This window comes from Mesoplodon densirostris, chromosome 1, assembly GCF_025265405.1.
Source record: "Mesoplodon densirostris isolate mMesDen1 chromosome 1, mMesDen1 primary haplotype, whole genome shotgun sequence".
Classification (NCBI taxonomy): Eukaryota; Metazoa; Chordata; class Mammalia; order Artiodactyla; family Ziphiidae; genus Mesoplodon; species Mesoplodon densirostris.
The window spans coordinates 76,681,275-76,705,021 of NC_082661.1; the positions used below are offsets into that span (position 1 = coordinate 76,681,275).

Sequence of the window (23,747 nt, forward strand, 5' to 3'; positions counted from 1 at the left end):
CTATAGACTAATAATATGACAGGGAAGCAGATATCATATGTGATTACAGTACAGCTTGAAAAGTACAGTAATTTGGGGTTAAGAAAATGTCCCTATATAGGAGAAGAAATGATTTCCATTGGCATGTCAGAAAGGTTTTAGGAAGGGTTTGAAATTTGAAGGATGAGTAGGAATTTGCCATGTGGAAAAAGAAAATCTAGGCTAACAGACCAATATGTACGGTACATAACACAAAAAATAGTGTATTGGGATGAAGAGTGAGAAGTTGGGTGTGACTGTGTCATAAGGTAAAAGAGGGAAGATGGTACAAGAACAGGTGGGAGATGGAGGTGACAAGGAAAGTGGAAGACAAATTTTGAAGTTTTTTTTTATGGCAGTATAAAAGCATTTAGACCTTATTCTGTAAAATGGTAGGGGAACTAGTGAAGGTGTTTTTAAGCATGTTTAGAATATTGACATGTTTCATAATGTACCTTTTTAAAAAATATATTTTGATTTGTGTTGCAGTAATGGCATAACCTAATTAGAATTAATCTGAACAATAAATTTTAGCAAAGTTTGAGTCTGTTTAGTTTAGTGGTTCATCTGGATTTATAACTTTTATTGTTGCTTTGATATTTTAACAAGTTCAAAATAGAGATTTGCATTTGTTCTTTTCTTCTGAAAGTGAATTAAAATATTTTTTTAATTTATTTATTCAACTGCATTGGGTCTTAGTTGCGGCACGTGGGATCTTTTGTTGCAGCACGCAGGCTCTTTGTTGCTGCGCTCAGGCTTCTCTCTAGTCGAGGCGTGCAGGCTCTCCAGTTGCGATGTGCAGGCTCTAGAGCGCGTGGGCTTAGTTTCCCCACAGCATGTGGGAATCTTACTTCCCCGACCAGGGATTGAATCTGTGTCCCCTGCATTGGAAGGTGGATTCTTAACCACTGGACTACCAGGGAAGTCCCTGAAAGTGAATTTTATTTTATTTTTTTATAACTTTATTTATTTATTTTTACTTTTGGCTGCATTGGGTCCTTGTTGCTGTGTGCAGACTTTTCTCTAGTTGCGGCGAGCAGGGACTACTCTTTGTTGTGGTGCACGGGCTTCTCATTGGGTGGCTTCTCTTGTTGCAGAGCACGGGCTCTAGGTACGTGGGCTTCAGTAGTTGCGGCACCGGGCTCAGTAGTTGTGGCTCGCGGGCTCTAGAGCACAGGCTCAGTAGTTGTGGCACGTGGGCTTAGTTGCTCCGTGGCATGTGGGATCTTCCTGGACCAGGGCTTGAACCCTTGTCCCCCGCATTGGCAAGCAGATTCTTAACCACTGTGCCACCAGGGAAGCCCTGAAAGTGAGTTTTAAACTAGCAGGTTTCAAGTTATCCAATAAGTAAAATAGAATATTTCTATCAAATTAATACTTTAAAGTTTGTTACTATAGCATTATTATCTAAATGGGCAATATTTTTAAGCATTAATATTTGATTTGACATGGATGGAAAGAAGAAGCTAAGCAGCATAATTAAGTAGTATTATGTATTATGTACCTGTTAATCCTATACTCCTAATTTGTCCCACCCCCTTCTCCCCTTTAGTAACCATAAGTTTGTTTTCTATGTCTGTGAGTCTGTTTTGTTTTGGGTTTTTTTTCTTGTTTTTTTTTTAATTTAATGTAATTTATTTTTTTATACAGCAGGTCCTTATTACTCATCAATTTTATACACATCAGTGTATACATGTCAATCCCAATCACCCAATTCATCACACCACCCCCAGACCCCCGCCGCTTTCCCCCCTTGGTGTCCATACGTTTGTTCTCTACATCTGTGTCTCAATTTCTGCCCTGCAAACCGGTTCACCTGTACCATTTTTCTAGGTTCCACATATATGCGTTAATATACGATATTTGTTTTTCTGACTTACTTCACTCTGTATGACAGTCTCTAGATCCATCCACATCTCAACAAATGACCCAATTTCGTTCCTTTTTATGGCTGAGTAATATTCCATGGTATATATGTACCACATCTTCTTTTTCCATTCGTCTGTCGATGGGCATTTAGGTTGCTTCCATGACCTGGCTATTGTAAATAGTGCTGCAATGAACATTGGGAACATTGGGGTGCATGTGTCTTTTTGAATTATGGTTTTCTCTGGGTATATGCCCAGTAGTGGGATTGCTGGATCATATGGTAATTCTCTTTTTAGTTTTTTAAGGAATCTCCATACTGTTCTCCATACTGTCTGTATCAATTTACATTCCCACCAACAGTGCAAGAGGGTTCCCTTTTCTCCACACCCTCTCCAGCATTTGTTGTTTGTAGATTTTCTGCTGATGCCCATTTTAACTGGTGTGAGGTGATATCTCATTGTAGTTTTGATTTGCATTTCTCTAATAATTAGTGATGTTGAGCAGCTTTTCATGTGCTTCTTGGCCGTCTGTATGTCCTCTTTGGAGAAATGTCTATTTAAGTCTTCTGCCCATTTTTGGATTGGGTTGTTTTTGTTTTTTTAATACTGTGCTGCATGAGCTGTTTATATATTTTGGAGATTAATCCTTTGTCCATTGATTTGTTTGCAAATATTTTTTCCCATTCTGAGGGTTGTCTTTTTGTCTTGTTTAAGGTTTCCTTTGCTGTGCAAAAGGTTTGGGTTTTTTTTTGTATATAGATTCATTTGTATTATTTTTTAGATTCCACAAGTGATATCATATAGTATTTGTCTTTCTGTGTCTGACTTCACTAAGTATAATTTTTTCTAGGTCCATCCATGTTGCTGTAAAAGGTGATATTTCATTCTTTTTATGGCTGAGTAATATTCTATTGTGTGTGTATATAAAATACACACACACACACACACAAACACACACACACACACTCTACATGTCCTTAAGCTAATTGTCAGTTGATGGGCACTTGGGTTGCTTCCATGTCATGGCTATTGTAAATAGTGCTGCTGTGAACATTGATGTGCATATATCTTTTCAAATTAGAATTTTTATTTTTTCTGGATATGTACCCCCAAGAGTGGGATTGCTGGATCATATGGTAGCTCTATTTTTACTTTTTTAAGGAACCCCCATACTGTTCTACATAGTGGTTGCACCAATTTACATTCCCACCAACAGTACATGAGGGTTCTCTTTTCTCTACACCCTCCCCAGCATTTCTTATTTGTAGACTTTTTGTTGATGGCCATTCTGACCAGTGTGAGGTGATACCTCATTGTGGTTTTGATTTGCATTTCTCTAATAATTAGTAATGTTGAGCATCTTTTCAATGTGCCTGTTGATAATCTGTATGTCTTCTTTGGTGAAATGTTTATTTAGGTCTTCTGCCCAGTTTTTTGATTGGGTTGTTTGTTTGTTTTTTGATACTGAGTTATATGAGCTTTTTGTGTATTTTGGATATTTAACCTCGTGTCGGTCTCATCGTTTGCCAATTTTTTTCTCCCGTTCTGTAGATAGTCTTTTCATTTTCTTGGTGTTTTCCTTCCCTGTGCAAAAGTGTTTAAGTTAGATTAGGTCTCATTTGTTTATTTTTGCTTCTATGGTGTTTTTTTAATTTAATTTTATTTTTTTTATACAGCAGGTTCTTATTAGTCATCAATTTTATACACATCAGTGTATACATGTCAATCCCAATCTCCCAGTTCATCCCACCACCACCACCACCCCCCCGCCACATTCCCCCTTGGTGTCCATACATTTGTTCTCTATGGTATTTTTATAATAACAACTTTATTGAGATATAATTCACATACCATAAAATTCACTTATTTAAATTTAAACAAAGTTCTGCAACCATCACTGTGAAATTGTAGAACACTGTCTTCACCTCAAAGTAGAAACTCCATGTTTTAGCAGTCACTTCCTTTTCTTGTCCCCCTACATGCACGCATGCGCACATACACGCACTAACCTACTAATCTACTTTTTGTTTTTATAGATTTGTCTGTTTTGAACCTTTCATATAAATAGATGGTATACTATTTGGTTTTTGTGACTGTCTTCTTTCTCAGCATAATGTTTTCAAGTTTTATCCGTGTTATGGCATGTATCAGTCCTGTGTTCCTTTCTATTGCTAAATAATATCTTATTGTGTGGATAAATATCACATTTTATTTACCTGTTAGTAAGTTGTTGGACATCTGGGTTGTTTGCACTTTGGGGCTGTTATGCGTAATGCTTCTGTGAGCGTTCATGCACAACTGTTTGTGGGGGTGTATGTTTTCATTTCTCTTGAATGGAATTGCCAGGTCAAGTGATAACTGTTTGCCACCTTTTGAGGAACTGTCAGACTGTTTTTCAACATGGCTACATTTTACAATCTCGTGGAGGCTTCCATTTCTCCACATCCTTGCCAGAACTTTTTGTTATCTGTCTTTTGAATTACAGACATCCTAGTGGATGTGAAATGGTATCTCACTGTGGTTTTGATTTTTATTTCCAGAATAGCTAGTGATGTTGAGCATCTTTTCATGTGCTTATTGGCCATTGGTTTATCTTTTTTGGAGAAATGTCTGTTTAGATCCCTTACTCATTTTAATTTGGTTATTTGTCTTTTTATTGTTGAGTCATAGAGTTCTGTAAATATTTTGCATATTAGACCTTTATTAACTAGATATATGATTTGCAAATATATTCTCTCATTCTGTGGGTTATATCTTTATTTTCTTAATGATATCTTTGGAACACAAAAGTTTTTTAATTTGATGAAGTCCAGTATATCTATTTTCTTTCTTTTGGTGCTTGTGCCTTTGATGTCATATCTAAAAATCCATTGCCTAACCGAAGGTCGTGAAGATGTACTCCCATATTTTAAGAGTTTTAGCACTTACATTTAGGTCTATGATCCATTTTCAGTTAATTTTAGCATAAGGTGTAAGGAAGGGGTCTAACTTCATTCTGCTGCATGTGGATATCTAGTTGTTCCAGCACAGTTTGTTGAAGAGAATACTCTTTCCCCATTGAAATGTCTTGGCATATTGGTTTTGTTTTGTTTTGAGGTGAAATCTACATAACATAAAATTAAACATTTTAAAGCATACAGTGGCATTTAGTATATTCACAGTGATGTGCAACCACCACCTCTATCTGATTCTGTCATTTGGGTTGTCGTGCAGTCACCACTTCTATCTAGTTCTAACTTTGTAAATGTAGTGAACTTGATAAAACTAAACATTTTCATCATCCGAAAAAAGAACTCTATACCCATTAAGCAGTAACTTCAAATTTCCCCCTCCTCTCAGCCCCTGGCAACCACCAATCTACTTTCTATCTCCAGAGATTTACCTATTCTGGATATTTCATGTAAATAAAATCATTCAGTGTGTGACCTTTTGTGTCTGGCTTCTTTTGCTTAGCATGTTTTCAAGGGTCATTCATATTATAGCCTGTATCAGTACTTAATTCTTTTTATAGCTGAATAATATCCCATTGTATAGATATACCACATTTTGTTCATCCATTCATCTCTTGGTGAATATTTGAGTTTTGGTGTATTGTTTTTTAATGCTATTACTTCAAGACTTTTGACCTTGTATATCAGCATTCTTCTTTAGTTATAAATTCACAAATACAAGGAAAAGAAAGAGCCATTACTTCCCATTCTTAATTAAGAGTAATGACCTATATATGCAACAATATTCTATTTACCACAAAGAAAGCACTTAGTATGTATTAGTGTCTTTCACCTATTATTTATTTTATAGCCTTCATCTTTTGTAAGTTGCTTCATAACCACTGTCTCATCTAAGCATCACAAGAACATTAAAAAGCACACATAGGGCATTTAAAAAATTGTTCTCATTTTGCGAGAGAGAGTATTATGATGATTGTCACTTACCCAAAGTTATTTAGCAATTAAATGACAGAGTCTACTGTAACTACAGTCTTTTGCCTCCAGATCATGTTCTTTACTGATAACAAAATGTTCCTACCAAAAAAATTTAGCTATTATGCCCTGAGTCAATACACTGAGCTCTTGTAGTTAACCAAAATTATTCAATGAAAGATAGTTATGCATATCTATTCTTTCTATATCACAGTTGAAAATTAACCTAAAATGTAGTTTAAACCCGGTTATAATATTGGTGTTAAGAGCCAGAGATAACCTCTATACCACAGAATTTTGTCTTCTGGTGAAAAAGACCAAGATCTTTAACACAAGAGAGAGGCTGAGTGTTTTCAGTTTTATTAATTAGTATATACTCTAGTGTATCTACCTATGTTAACTGTAGGCTCTCAATAAAATATTTGTTAAGTGAATGAATGAGAGAAATATATGTTCTACCAGCTGTGTGACACCACTACATTTTATCGTAAATGGCCACTGAATATTCCCATTAGTTTTTCAAGTTTTGAACGAACACATGTAATAAAAATTCTTAAAGTCTAACACATATTTATTAGAGTACCTTTTATTTTTGTTACCTTATTAAATATGGCAGGTACTGTTTAATATTTATTGAGCAGATGAATAAACTGAGGCATAGAAAAGCTTAGTAACATGCTAGGTAGCAACCCAAGCCATAGATTCCTCTCTTATGAAGGTTTCATACAGCTATGCTGAGTTATAAAAGTAATTAAAATTTAATTATCTTAAAATAGCGTGATATTGATATAGGGTATTTAATAGCTTGTGATTTGGTAGATCCAATCTTTGAGGTGTGATTTTATTAACATTTCTATCAATCTAAAATTGATGTTTGTGTGTTTGACTACTTTGAAAGTTGTGTATCTTTTCTTTAAGATGCCTTCATGTGTGTCTGCTTAAATTTTATTCCACTTATCAGCTCCGTATTCTTCCCACTTTCACCCCCTGTTCTTATTATCAGAAATTTATGTATGGTTTTTTAAATGTCATTAAACATCAGTCATTTCATGTTTTTAGGATCAGGAATTTTCCTAGATCAGCAAAACATCTTTTTCAAAATTGCCAAAGGTTGCTTTAAGATATGTTGTCATTTTAAACTTAGTAGATATTTTGGTTTTCCTTTTAGGTGTTGACAGCTCTTCTACCACAAGCAGTGCTTCTCCAATGCCCAACAGTTATGATGCCCTAGAAGGAGGCAGCTATCCAGGTAATTTGTTTTGTGCATATTTAATGTTTATTTGAAAAGTTACCATCAATTACTTTCAAACATGAACATGTACTATACATAATTAGCAGACTATATTTTTAACAGAAAAAAAGGGACATTTTCCTGGTTTTTTCAGCCTTAATTTAATGGTGTAATTGTCATATAACAACTGTGGATGCTGTTTTTGGGAGGCCTAAGGAAATTTATTATTTGATTTTTGTTACCATGGTCTTTATCTTTTTCCTCTTTCTAAAAGACTTAATACTGAATAATTTTTCTCTTCTTTTCCCTTCTTTTTATGCTAATAATTCCGTAAATAAATTTTATATTTCTGTTCTCATGCTTAGGTCCTTGAATTTCTTCCAACTAGCCTCTGAATATAAATAGTCTTTGACTCTTTACTCCCCCTATGGCTCCTGGCTGCCTCCACCAGGTAAATAGATTAACCAACTTGGGGGTAGGTTTTGGAGGCATTACTTTTAACCATATCTGGAAGTAACTTTGGTCATATGTAGGAACAGGAGTGGTGGATAGTGTTTAAAAAAATTACGAACTGAACTTCTATAATGATTAGTTATTTCATTATAGCATCTTGTGCTGTGATCTTCCTCATTTGCCTGTCTCCTATCACCAACAGCCTGACAACCACACCTGACCTCCTTCTTTGTCTTTTCTTTCTAATGATTCCAAACTTTAGGATTAACAGAACAAGTCATTTTGCTCTTCGCCTTATTTCTTATCATGTTGTTAATTATCCAGGATGAAGCTTAATTGAAGTTGGAGTGTGCTGGACTTCACACACCGTCTTGCTATCACTGTTCTATGAGTCAGTAGAAAACTTTAATCTTCTCAGCTTAGTACAGAGTTCCCTTTTAACATTTCAAGAATACTTAAATAAGCTACTTAGTCTTTTGTGGTTAAGGGTTCTTTCCCTAGGGATCTGTGTGTGTGTGTGTGTGTGTGTGTGTGTGTGTGAGAGAGAGAGAGAGAGAGAGAGAGGGAGAGTGTGTGTGTGTGTGTGTGTGTGTAAAAAGTTGTGGACCATTCCAAAAGCAATTACCATTGTCAAAATATTCTAGAAGAGTTACTTCATTCACTAAAAGGTGAATACTATTTATTCAGCTATCGTATTTCATGAGCTTCAAATTAACCTGAAATAAAACATCTAATGTGGTATAGTTAAAAGATGATGGCCTTGGAGTTAGACCTTGCTGTGTTTATCTGTATTCATTTAATCCACAAATCTTAATCTTGTTATGAACTGTGCTTTGACAGTAAGCGAATAACCTTAGATAAATTTTCTAGCTATTTATACTGCACCAAAATTAAGGAAAGCTATGAACATCTATCACAGTAAGGTTAACTGAATTAAGTCTGTGTCAGGTACTAGGTAGATCTTAGGGACTATAGAAATGTATGAAATACTGTCCTTTTCCTAAAAAAGGGGGGAAAGTTTTAGACCCCCATGTTTAGGACTCCAGTTCTTCATTTCTTGAGCTGATGACTGGTGTCATGTTAAGAGACCTTTCTACCTACAGTCCCATCACAGTGAGGAGAGACAAGCAGGAAATCTAAGTATATGACACTGCATTGACGCTCTAGTCCTTTTAAGAGGTCTGGGAAGTTACCAGAAAGCCAGTAAGCCAGTGCTTGCCTAATTTGCACAAGACAATAGACAGCAGAATGTCTAGGAATGTCTCTTCAAAATGAGAGCGAAGAGAGTCAGTAGAAAGATGATTCCTCAATAAACTTTGAAAAAATAAATTTCTTAAGTCAGATGCTTTTAAGAACATATTTTCTTTTTGCAGAGTCTGATTGCTGGTGAAGAATATAATTTTTATATGAAAATATATAGTGAAATACAGTGACGAGAGATTAAAATACACATGTATTTTAGATTTGACTTTTTGTTGTTATTATTCTTGTATATGGTGATAAAATTTTCTACAGTTTTTTTCCCCCAGTTTTAATCAAGTTTTAGTTTCTGTTTTAAATTTAAATAAAGGAAGAACATTCATTCATTACATTTTATTTGGCCTCTACTACATACCAGACATTGTTTTAGGAGCTGGACACTATTCTAGACTGTCTTTCATACTTTCATTTTTGCCTCTGCAAATAAAGCAGACTTCTAGGGGATTGTGGTAATATGCCACTCCTTCCGTGGACTTTTTTTTTTAAATAAATGTCAGGGTCAGATAAAAAGGCAAGTTAGAGCAAAGAGTAGTTGACACTCTTTTTGTTTTTTGGTTTTTTTTAAATTTATTTTATTTATTTATTTTTGGCTGTGTTGGGTCTTTGTTGCTGTGCGTGGGCTTTCTCTAGTTGCAGCGAGCGGGGGCTACTCTTTGTTGTGGTGAGCGGGCTTCTCACTGCGGTGGCTTCTCTTGTTGCAGAGCACGGGCTCTAGGCATGCAGGCTTCAGTAGTTGTGGCATGCAGGCTCAGTAGCTGTGGCTCGCGGGCTCTAGAGCGCAGGCTCAGTAGTTGTGGCGAACGAGCTTAGTTGCTCTGCAGCATGTGGGATCTTCCCAGAGCAGGGCTCAAACCCGTGTCCCCTGCATCGGCAGGCGGATTCTTAACCACTGCGCCACCAGGGAAGCCCGACACTCTTTTTATTGCTTTGCTTTGTCTTCCGCTTCTTAGCGCCATTTCTGCTGAGAGAATAAAAGGAAAAATAACTGTATTTTTAATATACATAAATATATATTTATATTATATGCTATGTGGTATTATATATATTTAATATGCATAAATATAAAGGTCTTATCTGTTAGAAATACCAATTGAAGTATTTGTCAATGAAATGATACGAAATGGGGTTTTCTTTTAAATACATGTGTAAAAAAAAAAAGATGGGGTAGGAACATGTGAAACAAGATTAGCAAAATACTGATGATTATTAAAGCTGAGTAATGGATATATGGGGTTTATTATTCTATTCTCTATACTTTTGTGTATGTTCAAAATTTCTCATAATAAAGAAGTGTTAATAAAAAGGGAGATGCCAAAGGCTATGGGCTCAGCCAAGAGTATTTGTGGAGTCCTGACTTTCAGTTGTCAACACCATGCTTTTCCCTTTGTTAGACATGCTTTCTTCATCGGCAAGCAGCCCTGCTCCTGATCCTGCTCCTGACCCTGCTCCAGCTCCAGCTGCTCCTCAGCCTTCAAAAATGGCCAAGCCATTTGGGTATGGTTATCCAGCTCTGCAGCCTGGATATCAGAATGCTACAGCACCACTTAATTCCGGAGTGCCACCCAGTAGCCCAATGTATTCTGGATTCCAGCAGTATGCTCAAGTATGTATTTAGTCATAAAAAAAAAAATCCTATAAAAATTGTGAAACTATTATCAATTCTGACAAATTCCTGGTGATTCAAATGGATCATAGGTATGAATACAGGTAAGTCTAGATCAAACATACATAGAATATGATTCCAGTTTGTGTGTGTAAGTGTGTGTGTGTGTGTGCGAGTGTGTGCGCACATGCGTACATAGAAGAAGATAAAAGGTATTACTGTGATTTTTCTTTTCTGCATTGTACTTTTATTTTTCAGGGGTTCTGCAATGTACAGGTATTAATTTTATGATTGGGAAATTAAAGTAAATGTTATTTTAAATTCTGTATTACTAAGCTGCCTTTCTCCTCAAAAAATGACATGGTATAAGTGTGGTTTGGGATTTTGGTCTCAGTTCTTAACTTGAAGAACTCTCTGTGACATATAACTGAAATTGGTAAAAGCCTCCATACACATACATGCTCATTAATACATTTGTTCATAATTACTGCTATGACCTCTTTTGACATGACCTTTCTTAGAGTTACCTGTTAAATACCATATCAGTTTAATAATAGGACAATAAGTATTTTACATTTATATTTATTGGGAAAAAATAAAATATAAGGAAACAATTTAAATGGCAAAAGCATTCTACTTACAATAAAAAACTGCTCGTAGTAGACTAACCTTACAGAAATTTCATCTGGTGGTGAACTGATGAAAATTAGAGGGGAAATAAGAAAACCATTTGTTCCTGGAATTTAATCTTAGAATTAAAGCACAGAAGAAAGAAGGAAACTGGGAGAGGCACTGGAGAAATGTGGTTGGTTAGTACAGATTTCCCTGCCTTCCATTTTGTTAGATTTTCTTTATGACTTTATTGGTCCAGATGGAACACCACTATTTCAGGGTAACTGAGCAATAGTGATTTAAGCACATAGCTAGGATGTGCTTTTAAATTCTTACCTGTGTACTAAAAAAAAGGTTATAGATTTTAATCTAATATTAACATTAACAAGCTAATTTTAAAAGCAGCCATTTATTTTTGAAGTCCTAGTTAGAATATTTTAATTTAGCTTTTAGCAGCTTTCTATAGTAAAATTGAAATGCCTTTAAATGTTGCATTTAGTATAACCCCAGTGGGAGGGTTCTGAAATCTAAGGGCTTTCTTTGTGTTCATTTATTTATGATGACCTTTATTAAGTAGTGGGAAACCCCAATGGCTGCCCTTTGAGGAAGAAAAAACTTAAATTAGTTTTTCAGGGTAGAAAAACAGGTAAAAAGTTGATGTTTAAAAATGAAAATTAAAAATAGAAAAATATTTTAGTGAATATGTAAAAAACCAGATACAGATACTGTATGGCTTTTTTTTTTAACCAAAAAAAATGTGCATGATCAACTGTAGGAAAATGCAGATAAGCGAAAAAGAAGAAAATAAATATCAATCAATACTCCCACCATCAAGATATAAAAAGTAACAGTTGGAGTCTGTCCTTCTGGGTTTCTTGCTGTATGCATTTGCAGGAGAAAGCCAGTAAAGAAGCTGGTCATGTAGATGACTTATTTACACAGACAAATAAGTTGATAAATATGGGCATTGTTTTGCATTTTTTTAAAATCCTTGAACAGCATAAGAGGAAACCTTTCTATATTATTACATATCCTTTACCTGATAGCTGCATAACATTTTATAATCACCCAGTCTGCCACTATTGGGCATAACTTGAGTGTTAAAATCAAAATATACACGTGTGCACAAACCTTGTGCATTCGTCTCATTATTTCCTTGGATGAAATCTCTTCAGGTGAAATTAGTGAATCATAGCACCTAATTTTACCGGTCTTTGGAATTTCTCTCTACTTATTCATTCAGTGAAAACTTAACTGAGTTTCTACTGTGTGGCAGCCCTACTCTAGGCACTGAGGTTACAAGAGGAAGCTAAGTGAACAAAACAGAGTTCCCTCTCTCAAGCAACTTGGTGGGAAGGCAGGGCCAATGGGACAGTAAGTAAGTAAAGCAATAAATTAACAAACTAGTTTCAGGGACTTCCCTGGCAGTCCAGTGGTTAAGGCTTTGCCTTCTAGTGCAGGGGGTACAGGTTCGGTCCCTGGTCAGGGAGCTAGGATCCCCATGCCTAGTGGCCAAAAAACCAAAACATAAAACAGAAGCAATATTGTAACAAATTCAATAAAGACTTTAAAAAATAAAAACGAAAACATGCTAATTTCAAATAGTTACAAGTGCTATGAATCAAGAGGAGTGGAAGAAATTGCAAGGGTTGGGTATAAAGAGTAAACAGGAAGGCCCTCATTATAGAAGTTATGTTTGAGTTAATATTTGAATGACAGGAAAAGCCAGACATGGAAAAACCTGGGGGTAGAGGATTTCAGGCTGAGGAAACATATATACAGAAACGTTAAGGCAGGAGCAACTTTAACACATTCTAGGACCAAAATCCCAGTGTGGCTGGAACTCAGTTAGCAATGGGAAGAATAATAGGAACGAGATCAGAGAGCTAGGGAAGAACCATAGTCAGAAGCTTGGATTTTACATCAAGTGCAAAGGGAAAACATAGGAGACTTTATGTAATGGAATGAAATCTGATTTACGTATTTAGAGACTCATTTGGCTACTATGTGAAGAACAGATTAGGGCCGGGAGTATTTGAAAAGATAAAAATGGAAACAGGGAGACAAATGGAAGCTTTGCCATCATCCCAGAAATAGATGATTGGGCTTTCTTCTAAGGTGGTATTGGCAGAGGTAGTGAAAAGTGGATGGATAAGGGATATCTTTTGACTTATTAATGGATCGGATGTGGCGGGTGAGAGAAAGAAAGCATCAAGGATAACACTTAGGTTTTTGGCAGGGCATCTGGATAGAGGGTACTGTATTTACTTAGATGGTAAAGACAGAGGAATAGTTCTGAGAACAGGAATCGAATTGGCCATATTAAGTTAGAATACTTAATAGACATCCAAGTGGAGATGTATAGTAGACGGTAGTTGGTCAGTATTTGGTGGTCAGTTATGGAGAAATAATGTACCAATTTATATTCCTAGCAAAAGTGTCTTTGCCTACTTTTCCATATTACTAAGTATGCCAAGTATTATATTTTATAAGCAAAAATATTAAATTATTTTCATAATTATTAGTTATTTGTGTTTCTTTACCAAAATCCTTGTTCATATTCTTTCACCATTATTCTATTCAGGTCCTTCTAGTTTGTAACATTTTTATCTAATAATATATTGCAATTTTTTCCCCCAGCTTGACACTTGTTTTTAATTTTAATGTTTTTTTTTCTTAATTGGAGAAATGTTTAATTTTATATAGTCATATTATAATTTCTTTTGTTTTTACCTTTGTATCTTTTTTTTTTTTTTTTTTTTGTGGTACGCGGGCCTCTCACTGTTGTGGCCTCTCCCGTTGCGGAGCACAGGCTCCAGATGCGCAGGCTCAGCGGCCATGGCTCACGGGCCCAGCTGCTCCGCGGCATGTGGGATCTTCCCAGACCAGGGCACGAACCCGTGTCCCCTGCCTCGGCAGGTGGACTCTCAACCACTGTACCACCAGGGAAGCCCATTTACCTTTGTATCTTTTAAAAGTCTTTTCAACCTTAAGATTAGGGAAAAATTCCCTCTATATATTTTTTTTTACTTTGGTGATTTCACTTTTTTGCATCTTTTAAGGTTTTGTTTTGGTACATAATGTAAATAATAAATCTCATTTCTCCCCCCCCCATATATATTCAATAGTTAGCTCTAATTTCACTGGTATTTATTAAATAATCTATCTTCCCTCATTGATTAAATATTCCACCCTTATTTTGTATCCTAGATTCTTAAATTTAAATTCTTAAATTCTAAATTCTTATCTTAAACTTGGGTCTGTTTGAGGTTTTCCATTATACACTGTTACTGATCCATGTAATCATTTTTGTCTCCTCCTTTACAGCTCTACTGAAAACTGAAAGAATCTCTTGTATTACCCAGTTTTGGGTTTTTTTCCTTAGGACCATCAGCTTCAGTTACTGTCAACAGTTTGTTATATTTGTTTGACCTATCCTCTACACACACACACACACACACACACCCCTCTCTTTTCTTACTGAGGGTTTTAAAGCTAATCCTGGGCAAGGGGAGGCAGGGAGATGGAAAAGACAATTTCTTGCAAACCACAGTACCACTATCATATCCAACAAAATTAACAATAATTTCTAAATATTGTTTAAAATTCAGTCCATATTCAGATTTGCCCGACTGTTTCAGTATTGCTCTTCTGTAGTTGGTTTGTTCAAATCAGGAGCTAAGCAAGACTTACTAATTGCATTTGCTTATGTCTCTTAATTCTCTTTTTAATTTTAAAACAAAGCTCCACCCCCATTTGTTGTGCCTTTGATCTTTTGAAAAACCTGGGTCTCTTGTCTTGTAGAATGTTCCACATTCTGAATTTGGCTGATTGCTTCTTGTGGTATCATTTAACTCGTTCCTCTGTTCCATTTTCTATGTTATTAGAAATTAGATCTAATGGCCCAATTATATTCAGGTATATTACTTCATTTATTTATTTCCCTAAGCCAAAATACAATATATTTTGGTTCTGTGTACATTACAATAATAATTGGTTGTCTCACTTTTAGTGGTGTTAGGACTGATTAGTGGGTTCATATGGTGACAACCTGATCTTTTCATTGTGAGGTTCCTCATTATGCTTTTACCCAGTGGCTTTATCATCTATTGATACCTGTTTATCGTCTATTCCAGATGACCATTACCTGTATCATTTATTTCCATATGGGTTGTAAAATAGTGATTTTCCTGACTTTTATCATTTTGCACTGATTAGCTAGAATTCTGCAGTACATTCACATAATGGAGTGCTCGATAACTACAAAAAAGAATGTGGAAAATCTCTATATACAGACATAGAGTTATTGCCAGGACTTTTTTTTTTTAGGTGAAAAAACGGGTCATATTTAGAGCAGTGTATATATTAGTTTATATTTGTAGATACAGACAATGGAAGATTAAACCAAAAACTGATAAAAATAGTTATTTAGGGGGAGGGATCAAGAGTGAAGCAAGATATCTCTGAATGATTGTAAAGTTTTGACATTAGAATTAGGTAAATTTTGTTTACTCAAAAAAGATTATTAAGTGGAAAAAAAGATGAAAAGCAATCCTTAAAAATTAAAATCAAACAAAAGCAAACCAGTTTATCAAGTTGAATACATTCTGATACAGAAAAAAAGTATTGTTCTAACTAATCTTAAAACTCAGTATTTTGTATGTTCTCAATGGGAAATAATCCAAGGACAAAAAGAACTACAAAGAAATCTTTATTTTAATAACTTTACATTTATAATAATATTAGTGTTGTCATTTTGGAACTATTTTAGTATATTGTAGGATAAAACAAATAAGTAAGGCTGTTACCATTAGGAATCAAGATTTTCAGCAAAAGAGAAGAGAGATGCAGGCATAAAATCAAAAAAGTTAAAACACCATCATCTTAAATTTGAATTGGAAATGTCAATGTGAACTGATTATTCTTTTTCTTCTATTTAAAAATGTATTATGTTTTCTATTTACACGTATTGTAGAAGTCTGGAAGTAATAACAGCACACTAGCAGTGAACACCTTTATTATCCAGATTATGGTCTCTAGATACCATCCCTACTTAAAAGGAACCAAGAATCTTTTTGGATAAATGATTGATTTGAAGTCTGAAGGAGGAATGGTACAAAATGTCATGCCAGAAAGCAAGGAAGCTAACAGAGGCAATGGGTTCATATCAAAAGGACACTGGGGTCAGCTTTAAGGGGATCTCACTGGCCAAAGATTGGGTAGTTTGGCCATGAAAGTGAATACTAACTAATTCATTAAGTCACTTTGAGTTAATAAAAGGCATGAATTCAGAATGATACTAAAAATATAAAGGGAAGCAAAAAATAAGCAAAGCAGCACTCATTGAACATCATTGTCATTTCTACGGCATCAACTCATTCTGAAAATTGAAAAAACTTTAAAAACAAGCATTTACCCTGCTTTTCCAGTATGAAAGATATTCAGAGAAACCAAATTCTTGATGTTGAAAAAAGCATTATTTAAATTTTATTGTGGAGTTTAATCATGCAAATAAGGTTTAAATTTATTCAGCATTTTTGCTTTGAGTTTTTTCAAGAGTGCTTTAAACTGAGCTGTCCTATTAAGTTATTTTACTGTTACAAAGCCAGATTTAAATTTTTTTTAATCTTCTTGCCTTTCTGTATGTTAACATCCTATATATAGGATAATAAATTTTATTCATGTTTGTTAACATTGTTCTTTTGTTTTGCTTTGAAATGCCTTTTCAGCAGTATCCTGGTATGAACCAGCTGTCCTCCAGTCTGGGAGGATTGAGTCTTCAGAGTTCTTCACAACCAGAAAGTTTGAGACCTGTAAACCTTACTCAGGAGAGAAATATTTTACCCATGACTCCTGTGTGGGCTCCTGTACCTAACTTGAATTTAGACCTCAAAAAATTAAACTGTAGCCCAGAGTAAGTATTTAATTTATAATCTTTAGTAAGTAAAACCTTGTCAAAAACGTTGTATGACTTTCAAAAATAGTAAAAGTACTGTGGTATTAATTCCTTGATTGGAAGTTTTGTTAATGTGAACTCTTGTAAATTAGTTGTATAGAAATTCTAGATTTAAAATTCAATTTAGGTCATTGGATCCTGCCCCCATCTCTGTCGCCATCCAATCTCATTCCCTATCATCTAATGCTAGGAAATGTTTTTTCTATTTTAGTGAAGGGTTTTAGGAACCCAAATCTAACTATATTTTTTTTCTTAAATTTCTTTTTCCTCACTTTTCACCAGTAGTAACTTCTGATGTCTTTTAAATAAAGTGAAATCTTTAAAATTTTATGCACTTCAGTCTCTGCTTGAAAAGGATACAAACGTCATTTGTGTAATCCCAACAACAGGTTTAGATAAATAATTTATCTCTGAATTTTCTTTTCCCACTCAGTGTAGAATGAGAAGACCATTGCCCCCAGGCATATTTATCCAGCCTGAATTTAGATTTGGATTTTCTTTATTGAATATTTCCTCACCTTATGGAGAAGTTTAGCTGGCAGCCTCCATCTGGTGGCCACAAACCCCTGGTGTATCGTCTGGGTGGATGAGCTCTGTTACTCACCTCATAGTGCACCCAAAACCAAAAGTTCTCTGTTATTACCTGCTTTCCTTACTTCTGTCTCATAAGAATAGGATATTCCTCTGCACCCAGACATCCTCCTGCTTGTGGAAACTCTCCTCAAAAAGTAAACAATGATTCACAGACAACATTCACAAACAACTCTGATTCACAACAACATCACAGACAGCATTTCTTCCTTGCATTAGGATTAGTGTTCTTTAGAGACCATATATATAAATATATATATATATGGTCCCATCTATAGAGAGACCATATATATATATGTATTCTTTTTTTAAAGGCAGTAGTTTTCTAGCTTTTAAAAAAACTAAGTTCCTCTTTTTTTCTACCAGAGTCTTATATAGATTTCCAATACAGGAAACAGAAAATGGAGGTGCTTCAAGGGTTCCACCTCTTCTACCACACCCTACCACCAGCACCCCCATCAGTGCCAAAGGCAGTGCCAAGATCATTCTATAAAAATGTATAATCATTGATTCTAGATTGAAAGTAGCTGCCTATCCTTCTGAATGTAACTTGCCATCAGGTCGATAAGTATGTGGATTATGGCCTTCTACTATGAATGGTTAGGCATCCCCCAAGTAGGTAAATATAGTCTATGTATATGTGTAAGAGATCACATAGGTAGGGAATGGTGTCTGTGTTTCTACTCAGTTATGTGTTTTCTGTGAAAATATCTCTTATCAAAACAACAAAGCAGAGTAATAGGCTTTAGAGAATAGGCTTTAGAATTTGACAGACCTAGGTTCATACCATGGTTCCACTGATAAGTAGCTGTGAAACTGCCAATTACTCAACTTCTCAAACCTCAGTATTGTCAACTGTAAAACAGGAATAATAATTGTGCCTGCGTATTAAGATAAATCATTTAATATTTACTGAATGCCTTCTAAATAAAGTACCAGGCACTGTTTCTAGGTGCTGGGAATGAAGCAGTAAACAAAATAAAGTTCTCAATCTCATACAACCAATATCCTATTAGGGAAGACACACTGTGAACAGTCAAACCAATGGGTGTATAATGTAAATGTAATTTCAGAGAATAACTATGAAGTAGAGAGTAGTAAGGGTGGAGGTTGACTATTTTTAATTGAAGAGTCGGGATGGGTTTTCCCAAGGAGTTATTAACATTTGAGTAGAGATCTGAATGAAATGAGAGAACAAGATGTGACTCTTGAAAAAGAGTGTGCCAAGCTGCATGAACAGCAAATGCAGAAGTCCTGTAGCCAGAACCAACTTGGCGTGTTCAAGGAACGTCACCAGCGTGGAGTCAACCCATAACTGGATATCTCTACATACAGTCAAGCACTCCTTGAAATTCCTGTCACGGTTTCCAGTTCCTATGCTTCTTATCTCTTTGGTTGCTCCTTTATTGATTCTGTGTCTACTGACCTTAAGTTACTTACTCTATGAGAGGAATAGTGCCAGGGTGACACAAGGACAAAATGATCTCTAATCTCAAATAGAGAAGATAAAGAAAGTACACAACCAAGTAAAGCAGATCAGACTAATTGATAACACAGAAGCATAAACAGATCTCAGAGCACAGAGGAAGAAGTCTTTCTTTCTAACTTGTGATCAAGGGTGAGGATGGTTTCACAAGAAGCTATAACTTTGATGAGTCTCAGAAAGATTAGGAGTTCAGCAGATGAAGAATGACAGCAGAGCAGGAACAGCATCATGAAAGCTGTACTTTTTCACTCATGTTATCTACTCCCTCCTGTTCATGCACTGATAGTCATGATGGAGTTACTGTTTGTTCCTGGATGTGTTGTACTTTTTCACCATGAAAATGTTGAGTCCTTAATTTAGGCCTTTTGACATATAAATTACATATATGCCCATTTAAAGTAATCAGGACCCTCCTAATTGTAGTTATGTAATATACCCAAATGATTTTCATGTATGCCCTTAAATGTTTAGTTATCTACAACTATCTACATCAATATTGTTTTTTATCTCTGATAGCTAACGTAGTCTGTGTTGTTTATATCTTTGCAGTTCATTTCGGTGTACTTTGACAAATATTCCACAGACACAGGCTTTACTGAATAAAGCTAAGCTTCCTTTAGGATTGTTGTTACATCCCTTCAGAGACTTAACGGTAAAGTAACATTTTAAAATATTAGTGGGTACTGACCTGTGTACTTATGTGCGAGGTATTCAGATTGTATATTTTCTTAGAATTTTTTTCATTTTCTTTCATTTGAAGTTAGAATTAATCATTTCTGTCAATTTCAATACAGCAAACATTTTCTGTCACCTGCTTTGTGACAGGCCCTAAACTAAGCACTGGTAAATACAAAGATAATTAAGTCATTGATGTTGCCCCTAAGAAATTCTTATCTAACAGGGGACAAAGATATCCCAAATAATTACAGTGCAAATAATTACAATGCAGGAAAACTAATACATGTAACTAATCAAATTCTATGAAGTACTTAGGTGGTGAATATAGTATTGGAAGGGATTTCCTCTGGGTACAGTAGCAGACTTTTCTACAAGTAATGAGATCTGAGCTGGATTTTGAAAGGTTAGTAGTTTTAGAAGTTGGAAAGGCCGTAGAGGATAGATAAACTTTAGGAGTTCTTTTTTATTTATTTATTTATTTTATTTTATTTATTTATTTATTTTTTGGGTGTTACGCGGGCTTCTCACTGCTGTGGCCTCTCCCGTTGCGGAGCACAGGCTCCGGATGCGCAGGCTCAGCGGCCATGGCGCACGGACCCAGCCGCTCCGCGGCATGTGGGATCCTCCCAAACCGGGGCACGAACCCGTGTCCCCTGCATCGGCAGGCGGACTCTCAACCACTGCGCCACCAGGGAAGCCCTAGGAGTTCTTTTTTAAACATAAAGGAAACACCAGCAATGATATGCATTTAGGGAGGAAAACCATATGGTTGTTCCCAACTGTATTAATCAAATAACCTTTGTAATAATAAAGTTTAAATGCTTCAAGTCTATTGAATTAAAACATTACTTTTTAAAGTTTCCATAGTCTGTTGGCCTTAATACCTAGCTTGCTGGATTTTTACACATACTTCTGATATTTCATGCAGATATGTTGAATTTAATTTAAATTTCTAAACTTCAGAAATAACGTTTATCCAGATACATTCTATTTATACTTTAAGTTGCATTTCTCCCTCACACATTTTTATGACTGTGGTTTTCTACGTTCATCGCTACTGAGTTTCTTTTGCTCTCATTCAACCAAAAAATATTTATTGACTACCTATCATGCTGGATGCTGAGGATACAGAGGTCATTGCTTCCTCGTGGAGCTTTCTTTCCTACTAGGATGTATAGAAAGGAGCAAAGTGAATAGAAAATAGAATAATTATAATATGCAACGAGTACCTTGAATTTATTCATTCAGTAAATACTACTTGATCACCTGTAATAAAATTGCAACCTTTATCTAGAAACCAAGATAGTTAATTTCCCATATACATAGGTGAAATTTTTTTTTTTTTTTGGCTGCATTGGGTCTTTGTTGCTGTGCGTGGGCTTTCTCTAGTTGCGGCGACCGGGGACTACTTTTCGTTGCAGTGCGCGGGCTTCTCATTCTTCTCATTGCAGTGGCTTCTCTTGTTATGGAGCATGGTCTCTAGGCACATGGGCTTTAGAGCGCAGGCTCAGTAGTTGTGGCGCACGGGCTTAGTTGCTCCGTGGCATGTGGGATCTTCCTGGACCAGGGCTCGAACCCATGTCCCCTGCATTAGCAGGCAGATTCTCAACCACTGCATCACCGGGGAAGTCCCCGAAAATTTTTGTCTAAATACATATTCCATATGTGATACCTTCTGGAAGTATATACACTAAATTGGCAGCAGTGACTTCCTCTGGAATGTAGAATTCTGGATAATTTTTTATTTTCTTATTTTTAGTTAAACATATTTCCTGATTTTTTCACAAATGATATGTAGTTATGTAATAAAAATTATTTTTGTGAAAAAAATTAAGTACAAAAATAAATGTTTATGTATGGATAGGGAGGAAAAAAGCCAGAAGGAAATATACTAAAATGTTATCAGGAGTTAATTCAGGGAGATAGAATAATATGTATCATATTTTCTAAATTTCTTATATTGAATATAAAGTTCCTTCCCCAAACTAAGCATAAAGAGATGTATAGTGTTTGAGGCACATGTGTTTGGTTTCTCAGCACTGTGTGGCTGTCTAACAAGCAGGGTCTTGAGAGTCTGTTACCAGGTGCAGGCAAGCAGCAAAGACAAAGGCATTTTTATATGGTGCATGTTTCTTTCTCACTCTTGTTTCTTGAGTTTAGCTGATAGCCGAGGTTATTCTATTTTCTTGGCCAACCAGGCTTTTCTTTTTTTTTTTTTTTTTTTTTTTTTGCGGCATGTGGGCCTCTCACTGTTGTGGCCTCTCCCGTTGCGGAGCACAGGCTCTGGACGCGCAGGCTCAAAGGCCATGGCTCACGGGCCCAGCCGCTCTGCGGCATGTGGGATCTTCCCAGACCGGGGCACGAACCCGTGTCCCCTGCATCGGCAGGCGGACTCTCAACCACTGCGCCACCAGGGAAGCCCCAACCAGGCTTTTCTTGTCTGCCAGTAACTTTCATTACATTTGGTTTGACTTTATATTAGTGTTATTTTTTTTTTTTTTTTTTTTTTTTTTTTTTTTTTTGCTGTACGCGGGCCTCTCACTGCTGTGGCCTCTCCCGTTGCGGAGCACAGGCTCCGGACACACAGGCTCCGCGGCCATGGCTCGCGGGCCCAGCCGCTCCGCGGCATGTGGGATCTTCCGGGATCGGGGCACGAACCCGTGTCCCCTGCATCGGCAGGCGGACTCTCAACCACTGCGCCACCAGGGAAGCCCTATATTAGTGTTATTTTATAGTTTGCGACAGAAGAGGGAGAAAACTTGATAGCTGCTTGTGTTGCTTAGTGCACCACTGGATTTTATTAAAATGTTTCAATTTCAAAACACGAGTGTGGTTTCTGTTCTGTATATGGAGCAGAGCAGTGTGTGGTCCATTTTCCTCTGGAGGGCTTTTTCTGCTACAACAGCTTTATTTTATTTCCTAGCAATTACCAGTGATAACATCCAGTACCATTGTGAGGTGCCGATCTTGTCGAACATATATCAACCCTTTTGTATCCTTCATTGATCAACGTAGATGGAAATGCAATTTGTGCTATAGAGTTAATGATGGTGAGTTTCAGATTCTTAAAATAAGTGTGTTTTATATTATTTTAAACATTTTGACATTTTTGCCGTTATCTGGTCTCTCTCTCCTCATTGCTTTAAAAACTTCCATGCCACTTTTAATGGAGAGAATACAGGCTAGGGACACTTCGTTTTGGCTGGCCAAGGGAATAATTGCTAATGAGGAGAGTGATGGGGAGGGGAAAGTAAAAAGAATTCGTAAATACAGCAGTGAAGGTCATGCAGATGAGATCATGCAGACTAATTATGCTTGATCCTGACAAGTTAAGGTTGTCTTCTGTTTGTACATTTGGTTCATTCATCTCAGTGTGGATCTCTGCCAGTATGTGTGAACACATGTGTGCATGTGTATCTGTTGTCCCCTTTAGTCATTCTTAGGTCCTGTTAGTATAATTGTTTTCGAATCTGTGTTTCTGTCTGATTTCTTTTCCATGTCATGTGATACAAGAAATAGGGCACAAGCCTAAGAAGCAAGATTACTTGTATCCTGGTATTCTCATCAGATTTAAGTAAATAAGTTTTTTTATCCTTCTGATTTATTTTTTTAAAGAGGGCTTAAGGCATTAGTTTTTATCATTAGATCTTCACAGAACTGTTGTAAACCTCATAAATATTGATGATAGAGGAGTTTATTTCTAGGCGTGTATATGTGTTACTAAATTTGTACTGGATTCCTAATCTTATCTAGTTCCTGAAGAATTTATGTATAATCCCCTTACCCGATCTTATGGAGAGCCTCATAAACGGCCAGAAGTTCAGAATTCAACTGTGGAGTTCATTGCTTCTTCAGATTATATGGTAACTATTCAGTGTTAAAATTAGTCATGGGATGCAATTGTATTGGTTATTTGTAATTTGCTGTTAAGTGAATTCTTGTCTAAATTTTGAAATTGTCCATAGTATGAATTTTTTGAAATAGTGCTGAAAGTTTATATTTAATAAATAGAAAGCTCTTTGTAAAGATTACTTGATCTCCTAGAATAATGCAGTTATATCACTAAGA

General features: G+C 36.0%; 1 protein-coding gene across 4 annotated transcripts in view; it reads left to right on the forward strand.

Moving 5' to 3' along the window:
* SEC24B (SEC24 homolog B, COPII coat complex component) overlaps window positions 1-23,747 on the forward strand; it is a 93,909-nt gene that overhangs the window by 47,565 nt on the left and 22,597 nt on the right. For 2 of the 4 annotated variants that reach the window (XM_060104821.1, XM_060104835.1), the window contains 6 exons: window positions 6,978-7,058; window positions 10,145-10,356; window positions 16,701-16,882; window positions 19,551-19,653; window positions 22,603-22,729; window positions 23,433-23,542. In XM_060104821.1, coding sequence (XP_059960804.1) covers window positions 6,978-7,058; window positions 10,145-10,356; window positions 16,701-16,882; window positions 19,551-19,653; window positions 22,603-22,729; window positions 23,433-23,542 — 815 coding nt within the window. Of the gene's footprint in view, window positions 1-6,977; window positions 7,059-10,144; window positions 10,357-16,697; window positions 16,883-19,550; window positions 19,654-22,602; window positions 22,730-23,432; window positions 23,543-23,747 lie in introns of all 4 variants that reach the window. The other 2 variants (XM_060104814.1, XM_060104829.1) reach the window with 1 other exon arrangement.